The sequence below is a fragment of the Myripristis murdjan genome, chromosome 6 (genome assembly GCF_902150065.1).
Source record: "Myripristis murdjan chromosome 6, fMyrMur1.1, whole genome shotgun sequence".
Lineage (NCBI taxonomy): Eukaryota > Metazoa > Chordata > Actinopteri > Holocentriformes > Holocentridae > Myripristis > Myripristis murdjan.
The window spans coordinates 3,546,863-3,570,799 of record NC_043985.1 but is presented as its reverse complement, the minus strand read 5'-3'; the positions used below and the strand labels follow the sequence as shown (position 1 = coordinate 3,570,799).

At 41.9% G+C, this 23,937-nt stretch overlaps 3 protein-coding genes across 4 annotated transcripts; 2 read left to right on the top strand and 1 right to left on the bottom strand.

The window, feature by feature from the left end:
- The first annotated feature begins 198 nt into the window (after positions 1-198).
- On the top strand, positions 199-11,606 carry prdm11 (PR domain containing 11). The gene is made up of 7 exons (XM_030053435.1): positions 199-365; positions 1,793-1,870; positions 2,144-2,403; positions 2,669-2,736; positions 3,062-3,249; positions 5,240-5,767; positions 7,324-11,606. The coding sequence occupies exons 2-7, from the start codon at positions 1,843-1,845 to the stop codon at positions 9,483-9,485; spliced, it is 3,234 nt and encodes a 1,077-aa protein (XP_029909295.1). The 5' UTR covers positions 199-365; positions 1,793-1,842; the 3' UTR covers positions 9,486-11,606.
- Positions 11,607-14,970: 3,364 nt separating this feature from the next.
- On the top strand, positions 14,971-16,834 carry cd59b (CD59 molecule (CD59 blood group) b). Its single transcript, XM_030053504.1, has 3 exons — positions 14,971-15,174; positions 16,141-16,242; positions 16,367-16,834. The coding sequence occupies exons 1-3, from the start codon at positions 15,120-15,122 to the stop codon at positions 16,564-16,566; spliced, it is 357 nt and encodes a 118-aa protein (XP_029909364.1). The 5' UTR covers positions 14,971-15,119; the 3' UTR covers positions 16,567-16,834.
- A 1,184-nt stretch (positions 16,835-18,018) lies between these two features.
- Positions 18,019-23,365, bottom strand: kcnj11l (potassium inwardly rectifying channel subfamily J member 11, like). Of its 2 annotated transcripts, XM_030053483.1 has the most exons (6): positions 23,252-23,365; positions 22,404-22,588; positions 20,928-21,167; positions 20,511-20,780; positions 19,592-19,799; positions 18,019-18,925 (listed from the first exon to the last, which is right to left on the bottom strand). In XM_030053483.1, exons 2-6 carry the CDS (start codon positions 22,560-22,562, stop codon positions 18,504-18,506), a joined length of 1,299 nt encoding a protein of 432 aa, XP_029909343.1. In that variant the 5' UTR covers positions 22,563-22,588; positions 23,252-23,365; the 3' UTR covers positions 18,019-18,503. The 2 variants fall into 2 exon arrangements, with proteins under 2 accessions (XP_029909343.1, XP_029909344.1); XM_030053484.1 differs by lacking the exon at positions 23,252-23,365 and having other exon boundaries at positions 22,404-22,620.
- Between the last annotated feature and the right edge of the window lie 572 nt (positions 23,366-23,937).

Sequence of the window (23,937 nt, the reverse complement as noted above, 5' to 3'; positions counted from 1 at the left end):
CGCGTCTCCGTGTGACTTTGCTTTTCTCCTCATTAAGAGAAAAAGGGGGCACAGAGTCCCTGCGGTGTCCGGCTGACGGAAGCTGTTTTATTGGCCTTACGAGGAAAAAAAAAACACAAGGCTGAAAATCGCACAACTTTAATTTTTGTGCAATTGCTTTCTTCCGTTTTCCATGTCATTTCCTGTGATAAAAAATGGTGGTCAAAGCTCGGGGAGGCGACTGACTCGTTGCAAAAATTGACGGGAAACTTTGCATCGGCGGGGAGCCGCGGAGCCTGCGGCCGGGGGTCGGTGCTCGGTGGTCGCGGGGAGACTCGGGGGAGCCCCAGGGGAGAGTCGGGGTCCCTGCTGCGTTTTTGCACAAGGTGAGTCTGTCTTAGTAGCCAATGTGGCCAGTGAAAATGGCTTCCGAAAACAGTAGGCAGATTGCCAGTTGCCTGCAGACGGAAACCGATCAGAAAAGCGTTGCGCAGATCACGACCAGCTGCTGTTTGTCCACGAATCCACGCATTCCCCGATTCCCCCATGACATTGACGTTAATATGAAAACTTGAAGGCAACTTTTGTGTTTCAGTCTTTTCTGCTCCGTCTGCCCTCGGAGTGCAAGGTCTCCATCCAGCCAACACTTTAAATTGCGGGCGAATGCGTAAATTTAGAGTTTTTCTCTTTGTCCGGGATGTTTGTAACCTTTACAGCTCAACAGAGGCTCGTTTCAAACTGGACAATCAAGCAGTCCTGCTGACAACGAGCGATAATGATGCGACGAATGTTGATTATGTCAGCAATACAGCCTAACTATGATCAGCTGTGCAGAGTAGCCCCCCAAACAGTTTACAAGGCGAGTAGTGAAACCTGCCAGTTTGGGAGTGTTTTGATCTGCTGATTGTCAGGGTCTCCAGTAATCCTGCTGCCATAAGTGATGATCTTGATCTGTCTACCTGCTGGTTTCAGGGTCTCAGCTGATCCCTGGGTGTGCTCATGTGGATATCTGATATTGTGGAACCAGTGGACCTGCTGCTGCTATTTGTCTTCACCAATCTGGAATCAGTAGACCTGCCTATTTCAATGTCTCCTGATCTGAAACCAGTAAAAATGCTGGTTTGAGGGTCTCTGTTGATCAAACCGCCAGCCCTGTTGGGCTAGGGTCTCTGTTACCAATGGACCTGCAGGTTTTAGGTTCACTAGTCACATTGACCCAGAATAGGTTTTGGTTTGAAGGTCCACTGCTTATAGTTGCCAGCCTGGGATACAGGACTAAAATTGTCTCTTCCTGCCATCAAGCAAATCAGAATCAGAAATACTTTATTGACCCCCAAAGAGGAAACTGGGTCAGTTGCAGGTGCTCAATTTCTCAAGAGAGGAACAATCATAAGTGAAATAATTAAGAAATAGGAAAAAAAAATATAAAAATATGTGCACTATAAATTTGGGGGGAAAAGTGCATTATGTAGAAATATGTATTAATCTTACTTTGTGCATTAATCCTAGTTGTAAAAAAGTGTGCATTATGTCTAAACAGGTGCATAAACCTACAAAAATACTACAACAATAAATGTAGAAATAATGAATCGATCAAACGTAAAAAGAATACCTGTATACACCATATATAGGCATTGCACTATTGAATCATTGTAGTAAGTCCTACTGTCAGAAAGAAATGAAGTTTAAAGTGGAAAAAAAAAGTATAAGAAAGCTGACATAAGAGATAAAGCAGAAATACTAAAGGCAGTTAGAAACAGATGAGGTCAGTAACATGGTAGTAAGTGATGTTTCCTGCTCTTGGCTTCTACAGAGTGTTGTGAAGTGGACAAAGTGCTGGATTTCTGCCAACATGGTTCCACCATGACCGAGCAGACGTTGGACCTCTGGTGTAAGCCTTGGCTTCTTTTCAGCTATTGACCCTGTCCAGATAGACTTACAAATTGTCTTTTGCCCATTTCATTTCCGCTGTTACTACCTGCTTTATTAGTGTCATTTTTGTTGTTTAGCTGATTGGCTTATATGTGTTATTCTTATTTTCTTGACTCGTAGAGCACTTTATAAGCCTAAGAATGGTGCTTAATCTAAGGAAATCTGAAGTCTTGACTTTTAAGTCAATACCAGTGTAAATGATGACAGAGAAGCTTGTGTATTTTGCCTCCAGTCTGCGAGGAGTGCCAGGACTATTTCCAAAAGGAGTGTCCTTCCCACGGCCCCCCGCTGTTTATCCCTGATACTCCCGTGACCCTGGGGTCGGCCAACAGGGCGGCACTCACAGTCCCATCATGCCTGGAGGTCTTCACTGAGGGAGAAGAGGTCGACGTGCGCTGTGTGGATGTAAACATCCCCAAGGGAGCGATCTTTGGTCCATACGAGGGGGAACTGGTGTCCAAGGATAAATCCTCTGGATTTTACTCCTGGATAGTAAGCATACCCTATCCAGTACCAGTCTATAACCATTCCGGGAACAGTTTAGAACCTTTTCTAGAGCATTCCAGCTCTGGTCAAAGACTAGCTTAGAACCAGTCCAGGAACAGTATAGTTCCAGTTTACAACTCACGTAGAACCAGTTTAGAAGCACTCCAAGACCAGTTTATTGTATCTCTGTCTGTCTGTCTGTGTCTTTATTTGTCTTTCTGCCTGCCCGTCTCTCTGTTTGGTTAATGTTCTTCTATTGTGACTTCCCCAGGTGGTTGATTGTAACAATGCATATCGATCCATTGATGGCAGCGATGACACCAAAGCCAACTGGATGAGGTAATATTTATCAGTTTGAAGGAACATCCGCTCCAGGGCCACCCTGGAGATTCAAATGGTAGAGCGTGTACCACTTATCAAGGCTAAGACCTTACCACAGAAAGTTCTTTCCTTTGCTGCATGTCATCCCCTCTCTCTCCTGCCTTGAATAAAGCAGAAACAGTCATACAGTGGAGGAATTCACCTTTCATAATAGCTTCAATAGATGAGAATGCAGTCCAGCCACAAGATGCTGTGTTGTGTTGTGTGTTTTGAGTATTGAACAAATCTTTCTTTTTCTTAATTGTGGAATAAACAGTCTGTCAACGATGTTTCTGACCTGCAGGTTTGTCCGGACCTCATCAGAGGAGAGCGACAGGAACCTGACAGCATTTCAACGCGATAAAAACATCTATTTCAGAGTCCATCGGCAGCTGGTGGCAGGAGAGAAGCTGAGGGTTTGGTATAGCGACGACTACATCCAACGACTTCACAGTGTTTCTCAGGACAGCATCGACCGGAACCTGGACCCAGGTAAGGTGACGAGGATGTTCCTACCTTGAGAGGCCAGTGGCTTCAGTTCCTGTTGTTTCACTTGCACTGGGTTCAGATGTCCATTACTATCGACCCTCCAAACCAGTCAAGAGAGTGATTAGTTCTGCACTCTGACCACACTTCATAGATCATAGAGCAGACTTCACTTACCACACTTCATAGGTGGACAGTAATTAACACATGAACAGAGAAGGCCAGCCTGACCTCAATCTTGGAGAACATCTGGTATTGTCAGACAATGATTTAGCCTCTTGGGGTGATTGGCAAATTTCTGGTTTTCTTGTATAACCAGAAACAAGCCAGAATCTGTTTGCATTTCTTTTATTAGGTAAGTTGAACATTTCTCCAAACGATACACAGACATTAATACTTAGGTAGGTGTTTTACGTCCAGATGACATTTCTTCCACTGTGTTCCGCCTCTTTCACTCCTCATATGGACTGTTTACCATCATAAAACTTTGATTTCAAAATTTCATTTTGCTATCTTGCAAAATGCATTGAAATAAAATAAAACTGTTGCCCTGCCAGATAGATGTTCAATAGTCAGTTCTTGGTCCTGTTATCTCCTATTCTTATTACGTTTTAAATAGTATACTTGACAAATCAAAAGTACTTGTCATATTTGATTATTTTCCTCTCTTTATGTGGAACCTTTGTGGAAATTTTCAATTAAGCAGTAAAAAAAAAAAAAAAAATTAAGCTATGACTGTAAAATAGAGATGTAATGATGTAAGGACTCCATCAGTGATCTGTACATGCTTCCCTATGCTGGCACAATTTTTTGACATGAATAAATGTTTGAAAACATTCAAAAATGTCAGCTAGTTGAAATGCCTTTGTCAGTTAACTTAACACTTATGGTGGCATGAAAATGTACTCTCTCCATATTTTCTCTATTTTGCTCCACTACTCTCATGCACACACACAGCACACAGAGCCTGCAGTTCCTGTTCACCACCCTCATGGCCCCAGACATGCCTGGCAGATCTGCTCTCTACTGAGTGCACACTTCTAGTTTAACCATTAATTATCTCCAGTGAATACTTTTTAGTGTGTCACAAAAGTATATCTTTCATTTCATGCCATTATACGAGTATTCTTACATGAATTTGCTTCAGGTACCCTCAATTCTAAATTAATAAGCTGAATTCTCCAGCAGATGGTGCTGTTGCACTAGTCTTTAGAGCTCCATGATGTGAAATCCTGTTGTATAAATCACAAGACATTCTATTGCTTCTACAAGACCCAAAGTTTCCATAAGTTACCGTTTATTGAGTTTTTTTTTTTTCTTTTTTTCCTTTTTTTCCCAAGGAGGTAAAACCTCTGGCAGGAGGTTATGTCATCACTCCTGTCTGTCCATCTGTCTGTTTGTCGGGACATGTTTGACATTTTTGAACGTTCTAGACATGTTTGCAGGAAACTTGGTAGGAGCTTTGGTCATGAGATAATGAAGAAGTGAATACCTTTCCAGGCCAGTCCTCAAAGGGCTGTAACACTGGACAGGGCATAGCACAAACACTGCCAAAGTTTCCAAACAAATCTACATAACATCATGAAACCCAGTTGGACATTTAGTCAAGGCGGCACTGACCATTTTTCCCCACTGATTTGCCAAATTGGACAGGCCCTGTGACAGCAACATTGACTGAACGGGGCTGGGCACAAACAGGGCCATAGTTTCCTGATGCATCCACATAATATCATAAAATTCGGTGGGAAGGTTGGCCATGGTCAAGAACACACTCAAATTTTGCCCACAGAAAGTGGCATGTCCTATGACAACAACATTGCTGAAAATGCCCAGAACCCTCCCCTGCAAGTAATCTTGTTTCATAGTGCTTTTGTATTTGTTGGAAATTACCATTCTTGACTATTGTCTCCTTGAAACATTTAGTGTTTTGACAGTTTGTTCTCACAGCGTTGTAGCTTCATGTTATATGTGAAGATGTTACACTGTTGTGTTCCAGGTCCTGAGAAGCCAGCAGTGCTGCCCAGGCCTCAGAAGGACATTAAAGCTTCCTGTCTGCAGTCAGCTCTGCAGAGTAAACCCAGCCTCAGTAAGCAACCAGGTGAAGAAACAGACGGTCAGCCTCCTGCTAAGAAGAAGAAGATTGACCTCATCTTCAAAGACGTTCTCGAAGCATCTCTGGAAGCCTCCAGCAGGTCCAGGGCCCATCCAGCCGGACAGTCTTCTTTCCCTAGAGAGTGTAAAGTACTGGGGCTCGGCTTAGACTCCTCTGACAGCGACTTTAATCTTCCTTCTCTGAAGGTGGAGGAGAAAGAAGAGGAGAGCCAGACCAGCGAAGAACCTTCCACCTCTTTCTGCCCCAACTGTGTCAAACTGAAAAGGAGGATTGTGGAGTTGGAGGCGGAGCTGACCCGTCTCAGAGGAGGACAAGGAGGCACAGTGACCCCAGCCATGTCCGAGCAGGTTCCACCCCAGCATGAACAGGCCCCACCCCACCCTGAGCAGGGCCCTATCGAAGATTTTCAAGGTAGGCTCCAGAACAATGACAGAACCACTGTTTCTCCACCAAAACCTAGAAGAGATCTGTTCCGCTTTCATTGAATGATACAGACATTTCCTCAGACCAAGCATTACATTATTGCTCCATTTTTAGCATTTTAAAATTTTTCCCTGTGAATTATTCACTGATTATCTCTCTCATACATGAGGCATTATAGAGACATCATAAAGTTCTTTTATTACTTGTAAAATAGTCTAAAATCATGTAAAAATAACAGTAATGATAATAAATTGTATTTTCAAAGAGTTAAACATCTGTCCACTGTTGTGGACACCATACATTCCACTGCCAAAAGACCAGTGTAGGTCAGCAAAAATATGTTTCTAAATTCAATATAATATATATATATATAACCATATGTATAACTAATGGTATGAAAACAGAGAAGAACTGTATCTCTTTTGTAAAATAGTAAAATTATAATTATAGTTAAAATCATAATTATTGTAAAATTATAATTATCAGGACATATTTGTCACTGTGTTACAAATGCAACAGTTCCAGGGTTAGGTATACCACGGTATACCTAATTACTCAGGCATACTATAGTATTTTCACTTTAATATGGGTATACCTAATTGCTTACATATAGCCAAGTATATAATTGGGTATACCCAAGAAGGTACGGTTAGGTATACAGTGTAATAACCTGTTAACAAATGAGAATACGGTCATAGTTAAGTATAATCTACAGAAGTGATGCATTAAGGTATTAAAAGGGGCCATTAATACTTTTATATATGCAGATAAACACACACACAGTCATCCTTATCCTTGTAAAGGCCTGTATTTTGCTAGAGGTACAAGTAAATGTGACTGCTGTATTACTGTAACTACTAATATGCAGTTTATATTACTTATATAGTATCTATTAGAATAAAAATCAATCTGAAGATTTTTTAGTTTAATTAACATGTCCAACTGAAAAATAAATCATTGTTTTATATAAAAAATATGAAATAAATAATTGACAAAAGTGCTGAATACAAATAAGGGTCAAATAGGCAAAATGCACTTGTTAATGCATGATATCCATTATTTTGGACAGATGAATTTTCAGTCACAGAAAAAAATGTTGTGTAGATGGGTAAACCTGTTCTCTGCTCCTTATTAGTTGTTTTTTCATTTGTCTGATTCTGTTAACATTATTTAAGAGATATCCTTAAGGTACTTGGTGTATCTCCCTTCCACAATGTCTTTTTGAATTTATGATGTCATTGCTCAAAAAGGCAAGAGCAGTAATCATATGGAAATGTATTACAAGAGAGTTCACCCTGTTTTGGTGTGCACATAATTATACATTACTGATGGTAAAAATGACTGGTCTGTCCACCTTACTGGAACATACTTATGCCATACTTACTCAACCACTTTGTTTTACTAAAATTTTTGGCAAATTTTAATTATTTTTTTCTCCTCTGAGACGGGACTGGAACAACATTTCTTTTTTGTCTTTATTTTTTTTCTGGTTCTAATAAAGCTGTCAGCAGAACCTGAACTTGAATTTGTTTTTCTCCCTCCAGGGATGGAGCCCCTAACGCCTATACAAGTAGTTCTGGATGAAGATGATCAGGACGTGGACTCGGCCGATGAATCAATCGCTGCCGATCTTGTGATTTCTCCCGATGACTCCTCCAAGCTTTCTTCTGGATCAGGCCGACGGATTCGCCGCTTCAAGCAGGAGTGGTTAAAAAAATTCTGGTTCCTTCGCTACTCACCGACCCTCAATGAGATGTGGTGCCATGTCTGCCGCCAGTACACTGTGCAGTCATCCCGCACTTCAGCCTTCATCATCGGCTCTAAACAGTTTAAGATCCATACCATCAAGCTCCACAGCCAGAGCAATCTTCATAAAAAGTGTCTGCAGTTGTACAAGCTGCGCATGCATCCAGAAAAGACGGAGGAGATGTGTAAGAACATGATGCTGCTGTTCAATGCAGCATACCACCTTGCCCTGGAGGGACGACCCTTCTCCGACCTCCGTCCACTAGCAGAGCTGCTGAAGAAGTGTGAGCTTAAAGTGGTAGACCAGTACATGAATGAGGGAGACTGTCAGATCCTCATCCACCACATTGCCAGGGCATTAAAAGAAGACCTTGCTGAAAAGATACGTCTCTCTCCATACCTAAGCGTCATCATGGATGCCCAGAATGATGACCTTTTTTCAGACACTGTGGCAGTCTATGTCCAGTTCACCACCAGTGAGGGCTTCCCTAGTACAGAGTTCCTGTCCCTGCAGAGACTGGGCATTTCCAGTGTGGATGGCTATCTCCAGGCCATGGATCGGGCCTTCAGTGTGTTGGGACTTAGGTTACAGGACATGCTGGTGGTCGGTCTGGGGGTGGACGGTACTAATATCTCCTCAGGAATGAGAGCCAACCTGTATATCGCTATTCAGAAGACTTTTCCCTGGATCCTCTGTCTTCCCGTCATGATCCACCGGCCTCATCTCGAGGTGCTAGATGCCATCAGTGGGAAGGAGCTGTCCTGTCTGGAGGACTTGGAAAACAACCTGAAGCAACTTCTCAGCTTTTACCGCTACTCCCCTCGAATGATGGCTGAGCTCCGATCTACAGCCCCAACACTTTCGGAAGAGACAGAGTTCCTAGGAGACATCAGGGCAGTGCGGTGGATCATAGGGGAACCAAATGTCCTTAATGCCCTCATCAAAGATTACCTGGAGGTGGTTGCCCATCTTAAAGAGATCAGCAGCCAGACACAGAGAGCTGATGCTTCAGCCATTGCTCTTACCCTCCTCCAGTTTCTCATGGACTACCAATCAGTGAAGCTCATCTATTTCCTCCTGGACATCATAGCTGTTCTCTCACGCTTAGCCTTAATCTTCCAGGGAGACTACTTGTTGGTGTCACAGGTTGATGCTAGAATAGAGGAGGCCATTCAGGAGATCGGTCACCTGGTAGACTGCCCTGGAGAGTATCTGCAAGAATTTGAGGAAAATTTCCGTGAAAGTTTCAATGGTGTTGCCCTGAAGAACCTCCGTGTCGCTGAGTCCAAGTTTCAGTCCATCCGAGAAAAGATCTGCCACAGGAGCCAGGGTATCCTGTCTCAGAGGCTGGACCTGCAGAGCCGCTCCATTGCCAAAGCCTGTAAGGTTCTGGACCTGTCCACCTGGCCTCACAACCGGGAAGACTTACAAGCCTATGGGGAGGAGGAAATCTTGCTGATATTTGACCATCTGGACTCGATTCCCTCAGCAGGTCAGGATGGTTCCCAGGCCAGGACGGAGGCCAGGGGCAGCCTGGTGGTGGAGTGGAGGGATCTGAAGGCAGACTACTACAGTATGAATGGCTTCAAAGAAGTCATCAGTCACATCTGCCGGTATAAGCAGCGTTTTCCGCTGCTGAATCGGATCATGCATATTGTTAGGGTCCTGCCCAGTTCCACGGCCTGCTGTGATAAAGGCAGAGTTTCTCTGCAGAAGATGTGTAAGAACAATCGTTCCCGGCTGACCCTGGAACAGATTAATGATCTGCTGACCTTGGCTGTAAATGGACCGCCCATCAGTAACTTTGATGGAAAGCGAGCACTGGATAGCTGGTTTGAGGAAAAGTCTGGTAACAGTTACTCGCTTTCAACTGAAGTACTAAACAGGATGTCGGCTGCAGAACAGAAATCTGTCTTGCACAGCGTTGATGTCAACACAGAGTTCTACCCCGACATCTAATTGGCAAACCTCTCTCTAAAAGCCATCCACAATCGGCAGGACCTCCAATTTGAAATTTTCCCAGATTGGGAATTCCGGTCATGAATCCGTTTTTCCATTCTGATTACTACCATTGACTGACTGAGTTTTTAGTTTATCCCCTCAAACTGAGGGCTACCGAGTGAATTGCCATAGCAGCCTACTGGCCCTGCTGGAACAAAAAACTTGTTGCCAGAATGGCACCAATTTTTAAATTGGGAATAAGGTTTGTGTTATTACGTTTTGCTGTCTGTGCTATTGAGCTGCTCTCTGCTTTAACTGTCTTGCCATTGGAAAAAGTCATTTAGTGCCTGGCAGGAATGACAAAGCTAGACTAAGACATATATAACGGAGAGAAAGATTGTAGGCTATATATTTCTATTTGAAATGCATAGAAATCTGCTGTATATACTGTATAAATTGTATATATTGTATATGCATTTGAGCCTGTTTTTAAGGGAAGTATTTTTCTTCTGAATTTGATGATTGTGCCATAATGCTCAAATGCAAGAACTAAAAAAAAAGGTGCTACCTTGCTATGCCACGTGCTGCCATATCAGATGTTGTCTAGATGTTTATTGCGGCAACATATAATTATGTAAATACTTTTTAAATGTCTCTAAAATTGGAAAGAATATATGATTTCCATGCTACTTTTAACTGATGCATTGATTTAATCTTTGGATATTTCCAGTGTGGTAATCACCATGTAGGCCAAAGCTAAGGCTTCAAAGGATTTTCAAGCTCAAAATACATTAGTTTAAAATTGCATGATGGTATTTCAACTGTTCTTGCTTTCAGGATATATTAAAGTAGTATAAAATTATTAAGATGCCTTTTGATAAGTTATGCTGAAACAAGGCTCTCCAGGCCACTGGCTGAGACAGGCTAACATCTGCAGGCACAAGTTTACTTCTGCTTTATTTTTATACAAATAATGGTTAAATTTGCTTTATGTCCTTAAGTTTATGATTGTTACAACTTATTGTAAGTTTTACTTTTATTACCATTGAAAAATGGCAATGTTGAAAAAAGAAATTCAATCCTGTATTAATGCCTTCATTCTTATTATGGTTAGCACATTTTGCATGTTGTTATTGTATGCATGTATACTATAAAAAACCAACATGTTTTGAAACCATAATATTTTTTTGATGCAAGGCGTATCGTGCCTTGCATCAGTGTTTAACAGCTGTTAATGAATGCTGGTCGGATGTAATGTCAGACCAGTGAGCTAGATGATGACATGAATGTTTTTCTACATGATTCATCTATAAACTCAATCTGCTGAGCAGCCGTACAACAGGGGGCTTGATGGGGATAAAAGACTGTTGGTTCAATCACATTTGATTTTTATTGCTGTGGTCACAATCCAAAAATATTTGACTTATGAATGCCAATATTTTATGCTATGCCTTATATGTGTTTTATAGGCTGGTCTTGTTTGTACCAGCTTTTGGCTGATTGTAATCTGATTTAAGAGCTGAATGGCGTTGACTTTATGTTTTATGTTTCCTTTACTGTGAGAATTTTTAGTGCTGGAGTTGGTTATAGATGAACCAAAAGCAATCTGTGGCAGCCTGTTTTCTTTGTTCATTGTTTCCTATTTCTTATGCTTAAAAATACATTCTAAAATATCCATTTCATCTGATGTAGTTTTGTCAGCCATTAACTGTTCTGGGCGGTATGTCTTAACGCTGCTGTCTGTAGAGTAATGTTGTTTCACTGTGCTGGCCAACTGTAACATGGCAACAAAGGTTATTTCCAAAGAGTAATGCATTATAACTTTCCTTTCTGACAAAGTATATTACAGTATTATTTTGTGCAGGGTAAAGTTTTATGTAGAGGACATACATTTCCTTAAGACCCAAAGTACTGGGTGTGTTAAAGCAGTAACATCATAACAGAAATGTCACAGCAGAGTTACATCTCAGCACAATGACACAGCTTCAGTTTCAGCTCAATTATGTCCCTTTCCTGTATGAGATCTCACAGTTTTCCTGTCTCTGCTGTGAACTATCAAAAGTTAAAAGTGCCAAAATAACAGAACAAAAAACAGGCTACTGAATATAAATGTGCCAATTTTGGAACAACAAATTCCTTGAACATGTCATTGTTAATTGTAGGAGCTTGTAAGGCTTGTAACACCAAGTTACTTCTGGATGTCATCGGTCCTGCTGCTAGTAAAGAATGAATCATGTTCCCAAGTCCAGACAAGAGTTATTTGTCTTTAATTTCTCTGACAGGATTGGTGAAGAGAATAAAATCCAAACCTGGTGTGGTTTGTTTTCATTCATTCCTCTACACTGTTCATGGAAACTTCTTTTGGATCAGTTATTACTGAAGGTCATACTAAGTAATTAAACCAAGGATTACTTATGATGTTTTGAATTTTGCACAATCATGGTCATTGAAAATGACTAAATATTAATGGATAATGTAAAAACTTTGCTTTGCTGCCTCTGGAAGAGCTGGCACCTCCTGGAAGACATCAGGGAGACTTTTTTTGCATCCTGATTTAAAAAAAAAACAGCTCCTTATTGACAGGAGAATGTGCCAGCTCAGCTGTGCAGCCTCTCCTGTGTGTAGCTGAGTCTTGACTTTGTTAGATTGATTTTATAGTCTTTAAATTGATCATTAGTAATTCAGTTGGTGTTGAAGTGATAATTAATTTCACATACCAAAATACTTTGTCAACTGTGACAGCGGCCATTTTTAAAACCATCAACTGAGTCATTGTCAGAATGACAGAATGGCCCGGCTTTCCTCTGTCATAAGGACCAGAGTAACAGCAGGGAACTCCCTGGATCAGCTCAGTGCTTCAGGCTGGAAGCCTTTCACAACACTGCATCCAACTGCACATTGTTAACATATATAAATACATGGAATGCTGAATAAATATTTTCCAAGGTATTCCATGCCATCATTTGATTCAAATAACTGTCTTGTCTTCATTATTAAGTCCTTCAATAGGCTTTAGAATGCACAGGCACTGAAATGATAATGAAGTCCATTGCAAAACACAACAAAGACAAAAGGCCACAACTTAACAAAGAAAAAGTTAAACAAACAAAAAATAATATGTAAAAGACAGAAGGACAGTAGTTCTCTGACATGCAACATTATGATGAGTATACCGTCATGGGTTTTAAGCAAAAAGAAACCGGGGAGTCTACTTTGTACTTTTTAGTACTGGTATGATCTAAGGTCCCTAAATAAATCACTGGCATCCAATCACATTCACAATTTAGGTATTTAGCAGGTGCTTTTATCCAGGCCAACTTCAAATTTGAGCAAAACAAATAAATGAGCATTCCTTCCACATCAACAAGTTGAGTAGCCCAATAGAGCCATGAAAAAGTGCCACAATGTTGAAACAAGAAAAGCAAAGCAAAAACAGCCTTCCTATTGGCAGATATGTTAAGTGAATAGGCATATTTGTCCGTGTGTGTATAGTGGGGAATTGAAATCATGGCATGGCGAAGAGGATGTAAGCAGGGGGTTAACGGAGGCAGGATATGAACCGCGGCTCGTGTCAGGGGTCAGGGTTCTGTGTGGATGTGTGGGAAAGGGGTAGTTTGATTTGGATCCCAGCTGCCATTTGACAGAGGAATTTATCCAATTTATGCATCTAAACGAAAGAAAGCCTCTCACATGCAACAGTTTTGGCAAGAAATATGTGCCGCTCTCTAAGAGACAAGAGTGTGAAAAGGTTTCCAGCACAGAACACATTCTGCCAAGCTTCAGGGCCGTGAGACCCAGCGTGCACAAAATGGAGGGAATTTTGTGGAGGGGTCACCTTGCAAACACAGATAAGGACAGTAAGAGATTTCATACCGTGTAAAGCTCTCAAAACATTCATGTAATGGGGCCCAAAACTGTTTTTCAAAAGATGAATGATCTTCTAGCTGTTCTTGTCTTTGCTGTCCTTTGACAGCTATCGCTATCTGTCAGAGAGTGAATAGACCCTGGCTGATGGTGTGAACTGTGACCTCTTTGTCAGAGCCTGCACACTGTTAACAAGGCAGAATAAAATCATCTTTGTCTGGAGGCATCTGGTCACTTCTTGTTAACCAGAGGCTGCAGCTGCCTGGGAGGCTGACATCACTTGCTCTATCAAGACTGAGTTTTAAAGTGAAAATGAAAATTTTCCCCCTATTCTGTACATACATGATCAAAGATGCTTCATGGAGATACTGTGGAAAATTGGACTTAGAGGTCCTGGTTCCTTTTCAAAAATCCATCCATTTTTCTCCACTCCAACTCCAGCGAGCACATCACAACTGGGCTCATTTGTAACCCATAACTCACTGCAGGAGGCTGGCCGAGTCAAGGGGGGAGCTCAGAGCTCCATCTTTTTTCTAGCTCTATTCAATTAAATGCTTTATTTAAAGAGGCGAGTCAATCAAGAACACATTCTTACAGTGACAGCCTGGCAAGAGGCACAAGGCCTCTTGATGGGAAACTGGGGGAAAGGGGACAGAAAAAAACGATGGTGTCAATGTCTGTCAATAGGCCTCTGGTCCTATATTTAACAAGCAAATTCTCCATTGTTACGCCGGTACCAGTTAAGTTGTTTAAATGGAAAAAAAACTGTTCTTAACTGATGTTTGGACAAGACCTCCATCCAGAATCAGACTGCAGCTGGATGCAGATACAGTCAGTCCTCTGTCTGCAGCAGCTGACTGGGCCGTCTGTCACACCCTGGGACTGATGACAATACAAACCCATCCATGCTCCAATCTCCCACCCTGAAAAAATGTTTTGTTGAATCATACTTGCAGCACTTGGAGACTCCCTGCTCCGTTTTTGGTGCTTATTAGTTTGGAGGTGAAGTAGCCTTAACATCAGCGTATGAAGCTCCAAAGCGACAGACTGGTCCCTCTTCCAAATTCTGTGGGAGAGACTGGCGTTGGATTGGCATTTGCAATGTTGCTGTTGTTGCTGGAGCCTCGTGGCATCAAAGGCATGTACTGACGCATGAGGAAGGTCACCATTAGGGGGGAAAGAGCGATGGAAGATGACATAGCTGTAAACTTTAAATTTAGTCAACTTGATCTTGTTCATCCAGTGCCAATATGTTAATATGGCTTTTCACATCTGGCGTTCCTGTTTTCACTTGTTTCAGATGTTCCTGTCATTGCCCTTTAGTTTCTATGTGCACACTTTGACTCAACCAAGCTCAAAGACATGGTGAACATGGCATATATGATGAAATATATTAGGATTTCTTTTAGGGGAATGTTAGGGTGTGCTTTGCTATATGTTTAGAGGTACAATGCGCATAAAAGCGATGCCAACTGAATCACTATATGAATGACCTTTAAATAGCTGAAAAGAACTATGCAGAAACAGTTTACGATAGCCATAATGAAATCCGTGGTGAGGCAGTGGCCAAGTGATTGTTGGAAGGAAGGAGGAGGAGGAGGTGTTTGGCTGGACAGCGGGTCTTTGTGGCTTTTGGGACAAAGAGCTACTCTGAGCTCAGTCCACTGCTGTCTGCCTCGGGTCAGTGTGGACAAGACCGGACACCAAGCCCAGCTGGCCAGAGTGTGTTGCTCCTCTACTACCTGCTTAGTTTCAATTAAGACAGTCCTCGTTCTCAAGGTGACGGACATGAAGCGCTCCCTTGGACTGTGCTTGCTGGTGTGTTTCGGGATGCTTGATTTGGGTGAGTTGCACCGGGACAGATCGGTGGATTTACTCTGCATGGAGAGCCACTGGTGCTGCAGTCGCTTTCAGAGAGGAAGGCAGGAAGGCTTCAGTGTGAAAGATGACCGATAAATGATGTTGCACATGAACTTCCATCAGGCCAGCTTAGGTTTAGAGCACAAGAAGTCAGCGTGTGGTGAACGACTGGAGTAAATGTTTTGTTTCAGATGTCCAGTGCAGTGATAATGGATTAATAAAAAGTTGAGCAGAGTTCCTGGTTACATTCACAACTGTGTGAAACTGACAGACTAGATTTAAGTCTTGAAGTGTTAGAATCCAGCCTATTAATATTTGAAAATTTCCTGTTTGCTGTTACTATAGGCTGTAAAGATGTAGTAAATGCATTTTGTCAAGCATCTACCTTTTGTCACATGATAATAGTCTTGAGAGCACAGGTCCTTGTCCTCTCTCAGAAGTGATGGCATTTTTACTTTGCCTTGACTTGGTCACATAAAGCTCTGGAGCTTTATTTCAAATCCGGTCAAGTGTATTTACACCAGTGTTTATGTATGCAGGTTATAAGGCACCTTAGGTCATTTCCCCTTGTGGTTGATGTAACAGTTTGGCAAAGATAGCAGCTGTAAAGTGTTTGACTCTGCTCTGGGATTGCCCTCTGTCATGAAGCCATCTCTATCACATCCATATACCAAAATGCCTTCATGTTTATTTTGACATAATAGCAAAAAAAAAATCTTCACTATGCCAGCAGACCAACACAACTAGTCATGGTCTGGACTGTTGTGGACATTCTGGACATTTTTGTGGTCTGTGATTTGGGTTAGTTGGCTTTGACTTGATAAGCTCTGATCTTGGCCTGGGCTTGAACTCAGCTACTACACTGCCTGATAGTGGGGTCAGCACTTGCCTTGCCGTTTACAGTGCCAAAAACTGCAGGTTGTTAGAAAACTTCCTTCTTCCTGTGCAGGCTCTGGGCTTCGCTGCTACAAGTGCTCAGATTACACCGGACGCTGCCAAAACGTCCAGGAGTGCACGTATGAAGACTCCTGTATATCTCTGAGTGAAAGAGGTGTGGTATTATTTGTCTGGAATTGTGTTGTTGACAGTTTGCCATACTACACTGCAAACAATATTTCCTCACCTCTTTGAGAAGGTCAGACCAAGCAGTGCTGTGTGCCTCTGCTCCTCTCCAGGTGGGAAGACCATCCGCCAGTGCATCAGGTACACAGACTGCGATAACTCCCGGCTCACCCAGATGTTTCCAGCCATCTCCGGCTTCACCTACCGGTGCTGCAGCAGCAACCTGTGCAACTCAGGCAATGCTGTTACCACGGCAACACCTCTACTGGCTGTTGTGGGATCCCTGCTGAGTGTTTGGTGGTGTTCAGTGTGAATGAATGGCAGCAAACTAACTGTGAGCTAGTTTCGTTTTTTTAGGATAATTACTGATTTTGTTTAGAAAAATTAATTAATGTATTAACACAAGTGTGTTGGTGTTTGGTATGGTCACGTGTGTGAAGTCTTCTCAGGTCAGGTTTTAAAGTCACAATGAAATGTGGTGGCTAATAAGACCCATGCAACAATAAATGATCAAAATGTCTTTTTTTAAAAAAAAAAAAAAAAAAGCAATTATCCAAATATAGGTTGCATGCTGTCATTTTTTCTAATTTGTTCGCATTTTCAAGACCTCTGGATCAAAAAAAAAAAAAAAATCATTCCTCTGTGAGCGAAGTTAATGGGGCTTCCCTAATTCCATTAAGACATTTGGACATTTATTTGTATTTAATTTTTTTTTTTTTTTTGTAATTTTTTTTTTTACAATCTCAACAGGTTGAAAAAACAAATTGTTAATGGTTAAGTTGTGCACCACCATGTGCCGCACATGACCACAGTTACAGTGATTCTGTTCCTTTCAATACTTTTGCTGTGATCCTTCAACAAAGATTATAGATCAGCCAAAGATAGTAGCAAGCTAACCAAGAAGTTCTTTCAGACAATGTGCAGACAAAAATGTCCATGTTTTAAACACCAGCATAAATCACAGACTGGCAGGGATGACTATGTGAAAACCCCATATATTTTCCCCATAGAGAAAATGTGTTGGACCCAGAATTCGAGATTTGGGCAAAAGTTTGTAGTCAGCACTATGCTACCTGTAAGGGTGACCCCATAGTGTACTTTTAATTCTAGCAGGAATTATATCAAACTATGGAAGCAAGGTACTCTCAAAGTCCCATTTCATTGTGATTTCAAATCAAGCCTGTAAAATGGAGACTTCAGCAGTGATCCAGATAAGGATAAGTCTGTTTTATCTCTGATATATAATACATTGGAATGTGCTGTAGTGCTCTATACAGACTCAGTTGTAAGACAAGGCAATATTATTAATACATTCTCCTCATTAAGCTTCCTTTCATTTGCCTCCTCAGTGATTGTTTTTTGGAATGAACACTGTATTAAATATTGTGATGAATACTGTATTAAACACTGGACCTGTGGTTACGGGAAATCTTCTGTGGTCTCATCCGATTCATTATCAAATAACTAACCAAAACTATTGCTACACAACACCGCACATACCGACTGGGAGTTAAATATCACTGAAAGTGATTTAACTTTAAAGTTGTGAAGAATAAAAGTAGAAGCAGCCCTAGCTGTGAGTGTATGAGTTGTTGTCACTTTCATAAGGAATTAATCTGAATGGTCTTTGTGCTCTGACAGCTACACTGTTTTAACAGACTATTACTGGTACTTTTAAAGCCTCAGCTGCTGCCCCAGCAGAACTCAGGGTGATAGCAAATACAAAACCATAATTTATTAAACATAATGGCATCATAGTTTCATAAATAACACCTTTTGGACAAAGAGACAGATACATCCATGTAAAACCATACAAAGTGGAGACATTACACAGTAAAACTATTAAGAACTGAGGTGCCATGACCTGAGCCGGATATAAACAATGTGCTTTATCTGACTAGAATATGATGTACATCACCAGGAGAAGCTACACCAGGTAAAGCAACATGACGACAACAAGAGGAGTCTACACTAAAAGGTTCTGCATTATCATGAATCCCACTGGAGATCTGGGTAAGATATGCCCACAAGTGCTGTAACTGGTCAGAGAATGTGTTGATCTGTTACCCATTTGCTTAAACAGCTTTCATATAAGCCTTTACCCAACCATAGTTTTCTATCACAGTGTAATGGACAATAAAGTTTTTCTTGAATAATCCTAACCCTAACCATGTGGGTCTTGCCTAGAACTCTGGTCGGATTAATAATAGCACAAATGTTCTAGCTGACATTCTAAACATTTCCTGGTTCTCAGTCACTCATCTGATCGAGCCCGTCCTCGTCAATCTGCCGTCCAATCACCTCCAGCTGCACCTTTTTCTTCTGCCCGTTTAACTCTGCCTCTTTCTCGGAGTGAGCGTACCAGGGCTGAGAGGTGGAGCTATCACAGGCCCTGCCTCCTCGACGGAACCCTCCTCTGCCAGCTCTCACCAATCCCCAGCCCTGCAGCTGGACCTCGCTCGCACCCTCCTGGACGCCCCTGGTCTGGTCCAGCTCTTTGGCACTGAGTGACGGCATACGGACGGGAACTGTGTTTCCAAACTTAGAATAATCCACAGAGTAGCGGCCGTCCTCCTCTGTCATGATGGAGACGAAGCGCCTCCCCCAGAGGATCTCCTCAGGGGTGTAGGAGGTCCGAGCCTGCATGCTGATCCCTGTGGTTTCCACCACACCTGCCAGTCAAACAGACAGGTCAACCTGTTGCTCGTCCTGCCACAAATTAAACAGTAGGTGCAAAATTCTTGTTTTCTGATCCACTAACACAGCACAAAGGGCATTTATACCTTAAAATATAAAACATAAAACCATCTGTTCTTTGCACCTTTGTCTCACTGTTTGTGCATGTTACCTTATTGATATTTGACCTGAATAGATGTGATCTATCTGAAACAGAGGCTGGCTATTAAGCGTCAATGTAAACTCTTCAAACTACATAAAGCACATCTTAAAATGTGCTATTTAAGAACAAGAAAGGAGTACCTAAACTCCACCACTTCAGTTCTGAAAAAAGTCCTCTATGTCTTTAAAGACACTATTTAAAGAGTAACTAAATCTAAAGCCAAATCGGTGAAGCCTGACCTCTAATGGTGGAAAGTATGGTGCTTTGTCTTTGGGGACAGGTGATGTCACCACCCACAGAATACAACAGGTGGTGACTTCACCTGCCACCAAAGACCAGGCAGCCTACTTTCCACCATTAGAGGTCAGGCTTCATTTGGGATTGGGGTTTAGTAACTCACTAAAAGCTAGGAAAAGCATGCCTGAAAAAATTCCTATCACCGTAATGATACATGTAAGCTGATTCATGTTTGTAGATCCAGGCCTGTAAGGTTTCTGACCTTCCAGGATGACAATGATCTCCAGGTCGTCTGTGGCCAGCGACTGAGCGGAGAGCTCATACAGAGGACTTCCTCTCTCGATGGTGTGACTGATGATCAAAGGAGAAACCAGGAAGATGCCGTTGCTCCTCAGAGGATTCTCTACCTGGATGTCCAGCTGGCACACCGGGATCACCTCGCCCTCTGCCGTTACTGTCCGCCGGATCACCTGGAGGAAGGGCCTCAGTGTTACCAACCTGACAGGTCACAGCTTCGGACTGTCTAACAGCTCTGACAGCAGATTAGGAATGTATGGCCAGATAGCACATTTTTTAAGCTGAAAAACAAGAGACTTGAAAAAGCTTTATTTTAGTGTGTCCTTGTTTTTTTTTTTTTTTCAGCAGTTCAGCTCTGACCGAAGTTTATTTGCTTTCTAAAAAAAAGACTTTTTAATTCATGTATATTTCATTGATTTTTTTAGGTAAGATGTGGTTACAAGGTTCTAGTTAAACAAAACAGTACAATGTTTTGAGCAAAATACCCTTGTTCCAACTGAGATAAGATGTTTCATCCATTTTCATCTCTGTACGTTCAGTGGTTTGGTTCCTATGGGTAGCATTTCCTTTAACTTACCATAAAGACTTTAAGTCTATAGGAGTCATTAGCTTTGCTCCGTCAAAGTGAAAAAATAAACACAAACATGAAATGCTACCCATAGGAAAATAACCACTGGACGTACAGATGGTGTTGAACATCTTGTCTCAGTCTGGGGAAAGTTGGAAAAAAAGGTATTTTGCCCAAAATGCTGACGTATTTCTTTAAGGTGGAGCTAAAGGGTTTTTAGAGTTTATGGTATTTAAGTGCAAGTGTTTTTCAGAGTACAAGGGTTTTCAGTTTAAGAAGAGCTGAAGTGTTTGTGGAAGGTAAAGCTGGACTTCACCTGCAGCTGAACAGTGGCAGAGATGATCATGCTTTTCCTCAGGTCTCCAACTCTGAACATGAAGGTTGGCCGGCCGTTTCGCGGAGCAATGACAGCGTTTCTGGAGAAGATGAGCGTCTCTGCCCGGCGGTTGGCCTGAGCCGTCTTCATGAACACACAGCCGAGCATCACAGCGTTGATGATCAGACCCAGAATGTTCTGGATGATCAATACAGTGATGGCCAGAGGACATTCTTCAGTCACCATCCTCCCACCAAAGCCTATGGTCACCTGGAGCAGACGTGGTGACAACATTCACAGTTCAAAAACAACCTTTACTGCTTTCACCTTTTCACTGTAGTACTGATGAAACCAGACCTCAGTTGCAAGGCCTGGCCATAGATTGTGAACCTGGCCTTAATCAATAACAGTCTTTACCTGAACTTCAATGGAAAAGAGGAAGGCTGAGGTGAAGGAATGGATGGCAGTAACACAGGGGACGGGGCCTGGGTCACCGTTGGGGTCTCGAGGCTCCAGATCCCCATGGGCGAAGGCCAGGAGCCACCACGCCATGGCGAACAGCATCCAGGAGCAGAGGAAGGCCGAGGTGAAGATGAGGAGGGAGTGCTGCCATTTCAGATCCACCATGGTGGTGAAAACATCCTGCAGGAATCGACCCTGCCATGACAGAGAAAAATATGGACACACTGATGCAACAGCTGAACAGCAAATAAAACAAATTCTACTTAACAGAAACAACCATAAACTTGGTCAGAATGAACTGTTTGTATGTGCATATTGAACACATGTGAGCCATAGTGACCCTAAGAAAAAACATAACTTTAAATTATTACATTTTTTGCAAAGAACATTAAACTTATATCTAATATTGCAGCTAACTGGGAAAGGCTGCTTTACATTTTATTCTTCGGACACCTGGAGCCAGTTGCAGCAAACCCTGAAGGTTTATGCTCCAGTTACAATGGAACAATTCAGAAATCTATGGATAGGAGGCACACAGTATAGGACATCACATGTAGTGGAGAAAGCGTCCAGTGTTTAGGCAGTAGACAGAAGACTGGATGTTTGACGACAGAAAACATTTAATGGTCAGTATGTGTGGTGATACCCACGTCGGTGCACAGTGCCAGCTGCATTACACTGTCTCAAACAGTGCAGTGATCCCTGCAGGGTTTTATCAGCAGGCAGTTTAGATAGGAATGGATATTGAGCAAACTGTAACTGTAATTAATGTCTGGTTAATGATTACTGTGAAGGTTGAAAATACTGTTTGCATTTCTTTCTCTAAATGTAAAACTCCGCTTTCTGGTCTTTGGGCATGTTTACCTGTATCAGTATAATGAATGGAGGGAGAGGTAGAGGGATGACACATGACACTTCAGTAGAAGTACTGCTGTAAAAATCTACTTAAGTAAAAGTAAAAAGTAGCGCATTTAAAATGTACTGGGAGTAAAAGTTATTGAGTCACTTTTTCAGAACAGTAACTGGGTCGGGTGTGATCTTTTCCATGCAGTTAGCTTCTATATAGTGCCCCTTTTATTGGCAATTTGGAAATCTGAAAAAGTAGAGCCAGGTTCCTTTTCTCATCTTTGCTGAATGAATTTTTGTTGTGAAAGGTTCCAAAAAGTTCTTAAGTAAAAGTAAAATTACTAACTTTAAAAAATACTCAAAAAGTACAAGTACATAATTTAATGAATCTAATTTGATAGGTTAGCTTCGCCTCTACCAAGGTCTGAACCCAGAGGGTCACGGTTTCATGGTTTAAACATTGGGAAACTAAAGCTTCAAATGACAGCCTCTCTCCTGGTGTGTGTTCTCACAGTGAAAATAAAGGCAAATTCAAAACAAAGGAAGAAGAGGAGGAAGATGGAGATGATGATGTTGTTGTTGTACCTGCTCCCTGATGTTCTTGTGAGCCACATTGCAGGATCCGGTCTTGGTGATGAAGCGAGCCCTCTGGGATCTGGAGCGGCAGCGGTTTGGCTGGTTCTGGTCCTCTGCCAGCCGAGTCAGCAGGAAGCCGTCTGGCAGGAGGCCCTTCCTGGCCAGCATCCTGCTGGACGCCTGGACCTGCAAGGCTGAAGAGACAAACTTGTTTTATCAGCTTAGAGGCAGGAGGCCAAGACACAGGGAATTTGGCTCACAGTCAGCCGGAGCTGGTGTTTAATACAAAGCTGATAATGATGTTGTTAATCATTATCCTGATACACACACACACACACACACACACACACACACACACACACAATGACTATACAAACAAACAAACAAAAAGTAGGGATCCTTTATCAACAGTTCAGCACTTTTACAACACAAAACAAAACTCAGGTTCCTCCCTGTAGGAATATTTTCACAGTGTTCGATACAACAAACGAGTAACATAAATACAAAAATATTGGAATATTTAAAGATAATTATAAGTACATAAGATTACCATAAACAACAATTTAGTCGTTATGTTTTCAATATTGAGTATGACAAATATCGGACAGTCAGGCGCTACCAGTAAACAGCAGCCTGCCCGCTCTGTATTTTCATATTTTTATGTAGCTGTCCAAGCTATCAGGCTGATCTGAGTCCCACAGGGTTGGTCATCATGACGCAAAATATAATATTACACTTCACTATTTATTTATATATATGAATATACATATTTTTTTTATTTTCCACATCGTGATGAAAATCAGTCTACATCATCCTGTAGGTGATGTAGATGATGGGATGAAGCTCGGTCACGTTACCCTTCCCGGAGACAGCAGCTCAGCGACGCTGGCACGAGGCCTAAACAATATATTTATGTGATGCTAGATATTTTTCACTTCAGAGGAAAAATCAACACAACAAACAAACAAACAATGGTTCTCCATCAGGTTGTCAAATACAGACTCCGCCGCAGGTCCAAGGTCAAGTTAAATAGAATAAAATCAAAATCCGGTCACAACCTTCAAAATAAATCATTGACATGCGAACGTGGTGTGTGTGTGTGTGTGTGTGTGTGTGTGTGTGTGTGTGTGTGTGTGTGTGTGTGTGTGTGTGTGTGTGTGTGTGTGTGTGTGTTACTTTTTTCAGTTGTGTCTCAAATTGCTTATGTATATGATAATCTGGAAATAAATAAGAAGAAGAGGAAAAAACTGTTTTCCACCCAGTTCTTCACTCCTGAAAATTGTAACGTGTTATGAATTCTGTTATTTTGTTCGTTTTAATATTGCGCTCAGTGGTCTTTCCGGGAATGAAAAGCTTTGGTTATGAAGGAGAAATGATGTCAGTTCCGTTACTGTAGCCAGGAGTGGCAGCTTGATGGCTCTCCATCCGCCACAGTGGAAGATGCTGAGCGGCTTCAGGCTGCAGGGCCCGCATTCTGCCACTAGAGGGAGACAAAGGTCGGACCATTTCATGTCCTCTAGCTCAGTGTTCCTCAACCCAGTCC